This window comes from Rattus rattus, chromosome 3, assembly GCF_011064425.1.
Source record: "Rattus rattus isolate New Zealand chromosome 3, Rrattus_CSIRO_v1, whole genome shotgun sequence".
Taxonomy (NCBI): domain Eukaryota; kingdom Metazoa; phylum Chordata; class Mammalia; order Rodentia; family Muridae; genus Rattus; species Rattus rattus.
This window is the reverse complement of record NC_046156.1, coordinates 19,932,166-19,944,568: the sequence shown is the minus strand read 5'-3', so window position 1 is coordinate 19,944,568 and position 12,403 is coordinate 19,932,166. Positions and strand designations below refer to the sequence as shown.

General features: G+C 40.5%; 1 protein-coding gene across 1 annotated transcript in view; it reads left to right on the top strand.

Moving 5' to 3' along the window:
- The first annotated feature begins 236 nt into the window (after positions 1 to 236).
- The window catches only part of Stpg2 (sperm tail PG-rich repeat containing 2), a 228,554-nt gene continuing 216,387 nt past the window's right edge, over positions 237 to 12,403 (top strand). Inside the window, exons 1-3 of the mRNA XM_032896555.1 lie at positions 237 to 553; positions 6,501 to 6,613; positions 10,034 to 10,162. Coding sequence (XP_032752446.1) covers positions 445 to 553; positions 6,501 to 6,613; positions 10,034 to 10,162 — 351 coding nt within the window. The 5' untranslated portion in view covers positions 237 to 444. The remainder of the gene's footprint in view (positions 554 to 6,500; positions 6,614 to 10,033; positions 10,163 to 12,403) is intronic.

Here is a 12,403-nt window from a genome sequence, read left to right as displayed (position 1 = left end):
GCAGGTAATCTGAGACGCAGATGAGGTGCAGCACCGCCCGGCCCAGCATGGTGATCACCCTGAGACCGGTGCGAGTTCTGAGCGCTGGGTCGGAAATGCTCCGAGGCCAGAACCGGAAATGCACTTAGGGAGCGGAGTCCTTCCCGCCTCCGCCCTTCCATGGCTTCCGGTAGGCGAGGAATAGGCGGAGCCAGAGCCGGAAGCTCTGGCGGCTCAGCCACTTCTGTGAAGTGGCGCGCGAGTGCAGAGTTGAACGCTGGTAGGCGGCGACTCTGGCCGCTGTCCTCTCCACTTTACCTCTGTGCCAGAGGACCCGGGGGAAAGCTGTCGCCACTGAGCCAGTCAGCATGCAGCTCGCACACTACCTCCGTGTCTAGGGACAACGCAGGCCTCCTGCGATCGCCTGTCTGGTTTTCGGTTCCGTGAGCCCAGCCCCTCATCACTATGTACGACCGTGCTCCCCGCTGGCTCGACTTAGCCAACCGGGGCGGCACCGAGGAGCACGTGGGTCCTGGGACCTACCAGGTACCTTTTCCTAAGCAGCAGGCCACAGGTAAGATGCTGATGGCCAGCTTCCTGTGACGGACCCCTTCCTCCCCCCCATCAGCCTGCCCTTACAAGTTAAACACGAAGTCAAAAGGACCACTTTTCAGAAATGTAACAAAACACTTTGTAGGCAGAGACAATACTAGAACTAGGATTTTAATTCCTTGGCTTTGTTGACTGTATGAAATACAAGTCTGTGTACTTGCTTCTGCACACACTTTAATCAGATTTACTTACTACGATGTAGTTTTCTACATTTCTATTTTGTATTATTACTTACAGACAGCCCCCCGCCGCCCCACCGTTTGTTCCCCTAAAAGTGAAATTGTGTGCCATCGACCATTCCTGGCTCTATACTTACCGAGAACCTTTCTACATTGTGTGAAAAGTTACAGTCTTCAGAGGTAGCCTAGGGACTGATAATTTGCTTTTCTCATTTTTTTTTTTCAGTTTGTGAAATAGGTCCAACTTTCAATAAATATTTCTAATTTGCTCCCTGCTTCTTAAAGTTCTGATTTTTTTTTTTGAGTTTAATATCACCCAAATTATAGTGGTTTCTTTTGTAAACCTGCATTTTCAGTAGATATAAAATACCTCCCTGCTCCCTTAAAGGAGTAAGTTCTCTGTTTACATCCCTGTTCGATTATGGTTGGGTTAAGTTTCTCTGGACATGGAATAATTCTTACTGTGTTTCAGATCTCAAATTTTGCACCTTTTTAGCCTCTGTCCTCAGCATTTTTGGCACCTATGCAGCTCTTGCATACCTATGGTGCTTTTTGTCCTTTATTTTGGTACAGCTGACCACTTTTTTTTCTTTCTTTTTCTTTGTTGTTGTTGCTTTCTGGTTCGTTGTTCCTGCTGTTCAGTACCTGACACACGATTCAATGCCGAAGTGAGGAATCTTTTTTTTTTTCTTTCCTATTAATCATGCATAGCTAAATTTAGAAGATACTGAACTTTGCATCTTTTTCTTGTTTTGCTCATTGTGCTTTCTTAATTCATGTCAATAACTTCGATTACTATTTACATTCATTCACTCCCAAGTGAAATTCTTTGTGGATAGCAATGGTTTACATTTCTAAGTTTTCTATTGCCCTGAAGTCTGCATCCTTGTCAGTCACTTTGGTGGACATCCCTGCATGGCTGGTCTAAGCTTTAGAACTCTAGCTTGCTTCTTTTGCCTGGCTACTTCTTTTGGCCTTTAAGACCATTGGTTACCTACATTCACAATCTCTCAGAAACTCCTCCCCTCTCTTCATAACTACCCAACTTAATACAAGTCCTAATTATTTTTTTCCTCAAACCAGTAGCAGGTTGTTTCTGTCTCAGTGTCTTAACTTATCTTTCATTTTGGGTATAGTAGTATGTTTAAAAAAATACATTATTTGGAAATCAAAAACATAACTTTTGTAACAGGGTTACAAATTTTGTAGCAGGGTTAAAAAAATCTGAACTCTTCAATGGCAGTAGAATTTAGGTTCTCATCTCTGATCTCCTGTTCCATTTAATCTGATTTTTCCAAACACCTGTACATGCTGGTACACTTGACCTACAGTTCACCCATTCTAACTTGGTAATATTTTCAAAATCGTTCTGTGTCACTTATGTGCTTCTGTACCTGCTAATGCATGTGACCAGTGTGTCCTGTGTCCCTCCCCCACTCACTTGGCATGTTCCTTGAATATTCTTGATATTCAATTGAAATAAAATTCTCGGACTATGCTTACTTTTACCCTCTTCTGGCTTACGGTGACTATTGGGGTAGCAGTTTGATTTGTGTGTGTGTGTGTGTGTGTGTGTGTGTGTGTGTGTGTGTGTGTAAATGTAAACTACTTGAGAACTATAATCATGATATTTACTCCATTCTTAGTTTTCAACCCAATAACACAATGTTCTTAGTGAAAAATACCTTGTAGTAAGTTATAAACTAATGAATCACATTGAAAGTTCCTATGGGGTGGGTGAGATGGCTCAGTGGGTAAGGGTACCTACTGCCAAACTTGAGGATGTGAGCTTAATAACCAACTCTTACAAGTTGTCATCTGTCTTCCACATACACACACACACACACACACACACACACACACACACACACACACACACACACAAACAACAATCCCCTCTCCAAAACCCTATAGCTTTTGTTAATAAAGGGTAATACATAGGATGAAACTAGCTCCATGTACTAACAAGGATTACACTTTGTTCACCTTTGAAGTAAATTTAAAAATTCTGTGCCTGGGAACTCTGAAGTGATTGTGTGTGTGTGTGTGTGTGTGTGTGTGTGTGTGTGTGTGTGTGTGTGTGTGTGTATGTGTGTGTGTGCGCGCTATATTCAAGACAACATGTTTATAATTGATGGAACAGGTGTTTGTGTGCATTTCTCTGCTAGATTTCTTGGCGAAGTAATTTCTTGGCGAGAGAATATAAAAGCAGCCACCATGCTGTTTCCTGCGTCTTTATAATAGTTAATTCACTGGACTGTGCAGAGGCGTCCATATTATTTCAATCAAAGGTCAGGAACATGTTAAGAGTCTGATGTGTGAAGGAAAGATGGTGGGACCTTGTGTAACTTAATTGTTACTGCAAGCCTCACAACGGGGACAGATTTTGTACCATTAGGATATTCTCAACCTAATCCTCTCCTTTTCCCTCTTTATCTCACTCAGCCAGACCTCCACTGTACTAGTTCTACATTTTTCTCAAGAAATCCTATTTAATATACTAATTGATAGCCTTGGCTTTAGGCCATTTGATCAGGAATAAGCTATCTAAGATTTGCAACCCGAATGGATCAGGATTGAGCCACTATGCCTTTATGAGTGGGAAAGAGAATGGATATTCAAGTTCCACAGAACAAAAGAGCTGTGTTTTGCTTTCTTACAACTGATCTGTTAGAAGGAAGGAAGCATATCTCCCCAAAGCAGAATTTCCCTAAGGGCAGGTAGCCTAGTATAAAATCAGCTGCCTTCTATCTTATCACATGAGAAAACATGTTCTTTTAGAAAAATGAGTCTATCCTGGTATGGCTTCAGGAGTATTTCATCACTTCTTATGTGTACTTACAAAACGATCAGCACCCAACATTAGCTCTGTGCTAGGTGTCTATGTGGATTATGTATCAGCCAACTAAGCTGGACAATAGCATCTCCTAAATACTTTCTTTTGGAGAGTTCTTCTATGAGGGAGAGGTTTTATCTGCCACCAGAGCAGGGTGGGAGGAGATTATCAGTGGTCCTATAGATGCACTTATATGTGTATATGTGAATGACTTTATTGTACCAGCTAGTCAGAGCATAGGGAACGGACATATCAAGGAGTGCAGTTGGGACATAGGTTTAGATAAATTAATGTGTATGTGATTGCTGTGTAGACTGGTGTCCCTGCAGATGAATGCCTGTTTCAATGACCTCATTGTTTTATAGGTGAAGAACGCCCTTTGCTTTGTGGCTGCCATTGTGGCCATATAACTTGTCTTTTCATCACCTATTGGACACCTTCTTTGGTAGAATGGACTTTTATTGCTCTGTGCCAGTTTGATTTATCTTTTGCTCTTGGCACATCAAACCCAATATATCCCAAATGGAACTCAATCCTTTTAAATCTTTCCTTCTCCCATGCTCTTAATTTCTCTTTTCTGTCACGTCAATTTGTCATTATAAGGTGCCATATGTCAGTTTATTTATATACCCCACATCAAACTCTACCACTGTGAATTCCCTGGAGCCTCTTTTACATTTTGTAATTTAGGCATCGGCAGCATAACTAGTGCAGTTATTGTCTTTACTTAATTTCTCCATCATTTGAAATCAGGTTTTTGCCTTATTAACGTACTTTCTTTATCACACAGGCTTATAGATTACATAATATAGTATACAAGAGATTCAGCGTTTTGAATGACTAACAAAATGTGTACTATAGAAAACCAGTTATTCTTTATTGTTGATTGTGAAGAATATTGCGAGACTGCCTATACCTGCCAGCGATATAAATAACAACACAAAGGTCTCTTAAAAATATTTTAAAGCCTTTCAGCCGGGGCAATCTCCCAGGTAGTCTAACCACACCACTCCTGCCGTTATACCCCACCATGTGGCCAGCTCTAGCACTCTGCTTTGCTCTGGTCCATCCATGCACAGGTAAGGAAGAACAAATATTTACAAAATATGGGACAGATGATGGGCTATAGGAATAAAACACCCAGATCCTGCCACTATTTAGCTCTCTGCCAGTACAGAATCAACAATTGAATATACAGAGACACATCTTCACACACTGTACTCCAGCAGCAGAATATTACAAGGCTGTCAGTCATCCTGGTTGTAAGGAATTACTCTAGTTTTAGCACTTGAGATCCAATGTTTGGGGAAAACAGACCAGTTGGAAATTCTGAGAAACTTTATAAACATTAGTAGCCAGCTACAAATAAAATAGAAGAGGACCTTTCTGTGTGGAACTTACAATATTTTCATTTTTGTGGTTTTTTTCTTGTATTCATAACTCTGCGTGTACTTGAGCTCTGTAGCAGAAGATTCTGTGTGATTAATTTTGAAAAAGTCCAGTGAAGATTTTATGAGTACTAGATTTCTTCCTCACTGTCCATTTCTTTTATATACAGAGTTTAAAACCACACGTATTTGTTACATACTCTAACATCAATACTATGAAGAATGGGTATATTATATATCCTTTACCTTCTCCAAATGAATTTAGTAGGTTATCCACGTTTGCTATCCAAACTTGTCAAGTACAGTGATTGCTTGTTTCAAGTTTATAGCATGGATTTGTCAACTTTTGTATAGAATTAGGCAATCAAGAAATATTTACTGAGCACCAACTGTGTGCCAAAGCATCATCAACAACTTGTCAGGCTGGTTTAAATTCTCTCCATCTCAGTTCTCGTCCTCTCCCTCCCCCTCCCCTCCTCCTCTCCTCCCTCCTTTTCCCCCCCCCTCCTTCCCCTCACCCTTTCCCTCCCCTCTCCTTCCCCCCCCCCTCCCCCCTCTCTGCATTACGGGTAGGTGCCTCACTGAGGTACTTCTTTAGCAACGTCTATAACTTTATTTACATGCATAATATATATCACCTATGCACCATATATATATATATATATATACATATATATATAAAATATTTGCTATTTAAGATCACAAAGAAGTAGTCTTTGGTAGATAAAGTGTTTTTTTTTTTTTTTTTTTTTTTTCTTTTTTTTTTTTTTTTTTTCGGAGCTGGGGACCTAACTCAGGGCCTTGCGCTTCCTAGGTAAAGCGCTCTACCACTGAGCTAAATCCCCAGCCCCAGATAAAGTGTTTTATCAGCTAAATATAACTGTCACAGTTAGAAGAGGAAAAAGGCTGGAGAAGCAGCTCAGTGGCTAAGGTGCCTGCTGTATAGGCATCAGTATCTGAGTTTGTATCCCATCACCCACCCACAGTCAACCATAGCTATGTGGTTCTGTAATGCCAGTGCAGGGGTGGGCCAAGACCAGGGAGTGGAGTAGCGGATACACTGGCAAGCTGGTCTAGTCACCATGTGAAATTCCAGGGTCAGTGATTAGCCATCTCAAAGCGTAAGCTGGAAAGGCATGGGAGGAGGCACCTGATGCTGACCTCTGGTTTCCACACACTTATGTATAAGTCCGCATACTAGACACACATGTTCACATATGGATAGCAAATTCATACACAGAGGCGGGGGAGAAGGAGAATTATATATTTTTTGTTGTAGTTTATTAAGTTCGCTCCTATAGGGCCTCACATTTAATAGATAATAATAGAAATTGTCATCTTACATGAGAATTTTAAAAATGTTATAATTGGTACAAACAGCTCTTAGTTCTGAAAATAAATATAGTCTTAATTCTAAGGGTACTAAATGATTATATATATCCTGAGGCTATTTTCTCAGAAATCTCTCTGATCTATATGCCAATGGAGTGATTTTTCTTTTTATAGGTTGCTATGCACCGTTTCTTTCTTTGAGTTCTAAAAAAGATGCTTATGTTGTCTCCTCTGACCCTGAGAAAGCCGTTCCAGGTCCAGCGCACTACAATGTGTCCCAAGCACAGGTGTGTGTGTAATGTTATAATTGGCCGAGTTAATGACAATCATATTTTCTTAACCAGGTGCAGCGGCACACATTTATAACTCCGGCATTGCAAGCTCAAGACTAATCTTAGGCTAAAACACCAATTAAAAACAAGACAAAAATGCATATTTCTTGTCTCAAAAATAAATAATAAAGTGCCACTTCCTGTATTTTATCTCCCTCCCCCATATCTTTTTCTTTTAAATCTGTAGTGCCATAACTCAAATAATAGAGTGTCAGTGCACTTGCTGTTGATTGCCTGTGTGCTTCTCATTATTTCTGATGGCTCGCATATGCTTGGGCCAGGGAGTGGCACTATTAGGATGTGTGGCCTTGTGTGTCACTGTGAGTGTGGGCTTTAATACCCTAGTCCTAGTTGCCTGGAAGTCAGTCTTCTGCTAGCAGCCTTCAGATGAAGATGTAGGACTCTCAGCTCCTCCTGCACCATGCCTGTCTGGATGTGGCCATGCTCCTGCCTTGATGATAATGGACTGAACCTCTGAACCTGTAAGCCAGCCCCGATTAAATGTCCTTATAAGAGTTGCTGTGGTCACGGTATCTTTTCACAGCGGTAAAACCCTAACTAAGACATTATTCTATATCTACTATATGGTATAAAACATGGTTGTATGCTTCAGTGGTCCACAAGAGTAGCAGAATGGGACTCTTGAGTGAATTTCGATGCCTGAAAATTGTACAAATGGTCACATGTGTAGGTAGCAGTGGAGGGAGGTCTTTTTTTTTTTTTTGTGTGTGCTTTACTTTATTGTCGCACTTTATATTGCCGTGTCTCATTTGCTCTCTGTTTCTGCATAACCTCATAGGTCTGTGACCAAAATAAAACGACCCTATTCATGACCAGAAATAAGTGTATTCAGAAGACATTGCAGTTTTTTTCATTAAATGAATATGATTTTTATAACTTTTGGGATTTTTATTGGGACAAACTCACCATTAGTCTGCTGGTAATTTTCTGGTTCTGGAGTATCTATGTTTGTAGTGTGATGAGCTGTGGAAGATTCCTTCTAGTGTGCTCTACAAATAGACAGTTCTGAAGACTAAGATGAGCAGAAAGCTAAGTTATCCAGTAAGCCCGTATAAAGTTCTCTGTAAATGATCAACTTGTGCATTATAAAAATGCCCAACCAATTGTGAGCAAGCTTGGAAGGTATCTCAGGTAGGATTATTATAGATATGATAAAATACCATGACACAAAACAACTTGGGGAGAGGAGGGTTTATTTGACTTACATTTACACATCAGGTTCATCACTGAAGAAAGTCAGGGTTGGAATCAGGACATAGGAGTAGATGCATGGAGGATGTTGTGGCCCGTTGCTCCTCATTGCTTGTTTTGCCACTGCCTAGGGGTGTGCCCCTCCCAACATACACACCAAAGGGCTGTGCCCTCCCACATCAACCCCTACTTAAGAAAATGCCCCACATGGTTAACTGCAACCAGGTCATGAGGCCTTTTCTCAACCGCATTTCTCTCTTCTCAGTTGACTGTAGTTTTTGTCAGTAGCTAGCACAACTGCCTCCCTGTGAACTTGATACCTGAACACATCATTGTTAAGCCACAACCTTTCTTTTCTCTCCCATGATCATGCCTTAATGTTAACATCACAATACAAGATGTTTTGTAAACTTACATAAAGTCTTTACAAATTCGAACACTTTAAAATCATTCTCTTTAAAAATCCAAAGCCTCTGTAAAACCCTCAACTCTCTTTAAAAGTTCAAAGTCTCTGGACTGTGATCTCCTGTAAAATGAGAATCAGTCAAAAAAAAAAAAAAGAAAAGAAAAGAAAAAAGAAGCCCAGCAGTGCCCATCTCAGTGGCAGACTTCAGGAATTCACTCACAATACTTTGGGAGGGTGAGGAGCCCAAATCAAGTGACTGAGGGCTTGAGTACTCCTCTGGTTTGACCCTCTACAGCCTACACTGCTTCTCTAGACTGAGACTCATGCCAGCTTTATACCATGGCTGTGGCTGTCCTTGTCGTTCATCCCAGGATTCCAACGTCTCCAAAATGTTGGAGTAAACGGGCTGCACTTTTACCAATTCCACATCCTGGGATCTCTTCAAGGTAACAAGCCTCAACTCTCTGAATGACCCTTTTGATGCTGGGACTTCCATTGTTAATGAACCTGGAACACCACCAAAGGCCTCTTCTGGCCTGAGTGTCATGCCTCAGCTGCTCTCATGACTCTTATGACTTCAAATCCAGTACCAGTTGGGAGACTTACACATGGCCAAGCTTGACTGCCAGCAATAGGCACAAATTTGGTCGTCCTAGAACACAGCTTCTGTGCATTGACCCTGAGTTCACCTCAGTGTCACTGGTCTCTTAATCACCACTAATTTTTCACCTCCAACTAACCAGCATCACTTCTCATTGTTTAATCACAGTTGATTCTTCAGCCTCAGCTGACAAGAACCACAGATTCTTAATTTTAAATGGCAAATAGCCCCGATAGAGTCTTTAAGGGACTCTCAACCTTCCCGCTGAAATTTCACAAGCCAGGTTTCCATCGTCTGCATTTCTCTCAACCCTTACCATCAAATTTCAGGCACAAGAGCTTTGAACAGGCAGTGAATTTTATGGGCTAAAGTTCCAAAGTCCTCCCACCATCCTCCCCCAAACAACATGACCGGGTCTGTCACAGCAGTTATCCCACCATCTTGGTACCAATGTGAGTCTTCGGGTCACTGTTGCGGTGATCAAACACCATGACCAAAAGCAAATTAGGGAAGAAGGGGTTTATTTGGTTCACCTTGGAGGGACAGGCAGGAGCTGATGCTGAGGTCATTGAAGAGCACTGCTTACTGGCTGCTCCTGACTTGCTCACCCTGCCTTCTTATAGAGCACAGACAGAATCATCAGCCCAGAGATGTTCCCCTCCTCAGAATGGTCTGGCCCCTCCCCCATCAATCACTAATTAGGAGAATGCCCAGCATGTTTGCCCACTGCCATTTCTCAGGTGAGGTTCTCTCTTTTCAGTGACTATAGCTTTTGTCAGGTTCAGGTAAAACTAGCCAGCACAGAAGGCCAGACTTTGCTACTGAAATAGTCTGAAAATTCAGATCCTAAGTATCCGTTTTTCCAAAGATGTGCAACACAGTCTATTTAACTCTACTTGGGAGGTTTGGAAAACCCTGACTCTAATTCCTTCTTTTGTACTCCCTTGGGATACTCTAAACTACGGTAAATTTTGGTTTGAGTTTAGAGTCGTAACTTATAATTAATTATAACTATTATCTCAGTATCTTCATAGAGGAACTTGGGGTCTTTCTCAGATTCCATTTTAAAACAATTTGCTGGTGATATTTTGTATTTGTAAAATAGGAACCATGAAGTACTTCTTGAATTACTAAATAATTCTCACCTCTAATTTAGTATAAAATAAAAGGAGGCCGCACTCTGCAAAACCGAGAGAAGCGATTTAAGAAACTTATTCCGGATGGTCCAGGACCTGCAAGCTACGACTGCCCTTACCTTGGGACACTATGTATCAGAATCAGACAGGTACGTAAGCCAAAGCACATCTGCAGTATGTCACCTTTTAAGTAACTTCTAATGACAGTTCTTTCAGATAAAATAAAAAAGAAATTGTAAGCAGTGTGCTTGATGTTGAAAATGTTAAAAAAAAAGCCTTACTGCAAACCTTGGTATATTCTTACTATTCATATTATAGTTATTTCGTAATTAGATGAATATTGAATAATTTTATAAACTTTAGTTTTTAACTATATAAACATTATAGTTCATTTTTATTCCCATTTATTTCATGATCCTGGAGGCTGGACTCAGGGCCTTGTCTGTCCTAGATAAATGCCTAACCATTGAGCTATATCTGTGGGTTCTGGTCTTCTTGATTATTCTGTATCCACAGCATAAGCAGTGAGTAGGGAGCAGGAAGATTTAAAAAGCCTGCTGATCTATGTACTGGCTTTTAGTGATTGTGTGTAAATACCTGTTAACAAAATGTCATCAGGATGCTTCCTGGGCTGCAGTTGTAGCCTAGTGAACATTTGCTGAGCCTGTGTGAGGTCCTGAGTTCTAGCTCTAGAGCCACACAGAGCAAAACATGATGTCTGAAGGAAGAGAGCCAACAATTTCTATGGGAGACAGAGGTAGCTGCTGTTTAAAGACAAAATTTGACAAGTCGTAGATGAATGATCATGAATCGAGATGCTTTAGGGATTTAAAGGACTATTGCATTACAGAAGACCTAGAGGATTTATGGAAGAGACTGATTTGGAGATGGTCCTTGAAGTGTAGGATTGGAATATGCATCTAGTTATGGAATGCAGTTATTTTCATACCAAAGCCCCATACTATTGGAATAAATAGCATTATTTAATATGGATTTGGTCATGTTTTTTAGAGAGAGAGAGAGAGAGAGAGAGAGAGAGAGAGAGAGAGAGAGAGAGAGAGAGAGATTGCTGTTGTCGTTGTTGTTTTGTTTTGCTTTTTTGAGACAGGGTTTCTCTGTGTAAGTCCACTGTCCTGGAACTTACTCTATAAAGCAGGCTGGCCCTGAACTCACAGAGATCTGCCTGCCCCTGCCTCTGCCTCTGTGGGATTAAAGGCATTTCTCATCGCTGCCTGGCAAAACGTATTTTTAGATTGATTTTATTTTTTATTTCAAGTATTTCACATAGCTCAAATTAATCCTATTTAAACGGTTATCTGCAAAAGAGCATTTTATATTTCAGGATTAACGTCTTAGTTGAATGTTGTTAGTACAAAGAAAAGGTTGAGTTTTAGGTCATGCATTTAGATATCAGATATATTTCATGTGCAGGGACAAAATAAATGTTCATTTACTCATTGTCAAACATTGTTGAATGATCACGTATGTCAGTTAACACAATGTTAGACATTCTTCATACACGGAAGGCAAATTCCCTTCCCCCAAGAGCCACAATTTTAATAGGGAACAAAATGTAGGACGATATAGTTGATGAAATACTATCTTAGAGCCATCTTAGGGCCCCAGAATGAAAGAGTGTTTGGAAGGGATAGGGGAAACGACATCCTTGGTCTTAAAGAAGAATTCACATGGTGCTCAAAGACACTGTAGCTGTAGAAACCTCCTGAGTAACAACAACACTGCAGTGTGCATCGACATGGCGTGCTCACGGAGGATCTCTGTACGGGAGGGCAACATGGGTGGAAGCTGGAGGAAGGAAAGGCTAGGTTTTGCAAACCTTTGATATGTCTCTTTTGAAAGTACTGAACAGAAAGAAAGCTATTCAATGTATCCTTGTTTTAATTCTGTAACTATTTTCATAAGTGCCACTGACGTTACTTAATCCATGTATCGACTGAGAAAAATTCCTGGAGCAGTGGCAGCTTTTCAGTAGCACAGCTGTGTATGGGCATGTGTACCTACACCATTGCATTTGTTTGTCCAGAAAATGCTGGGACAAATATAATCCCACACGATTTTTTTACACAACTAAATCCTTTAAATGTCAATGTTTTGTTTGATATATATATATATATATATATATATTGTCTAATATATGCTACTACAGCCTGTTTTCATTTAAATTATAAACCTTTAAAACACAGGCTAATCAATGCTTCTTGCCCTAATATTGTCAATTTTGCCATAGCTCTTTCAGAATTGAAGCATACATTTCATTACTGCATTTACGTCACAGGCCATATTTATGAATGAGTTTGCTACATTTCCATACATTTTAGCATTATCTCAGACATTTCTCTGCTCTTTAGTCTGTGTAGTTACCTTGTATA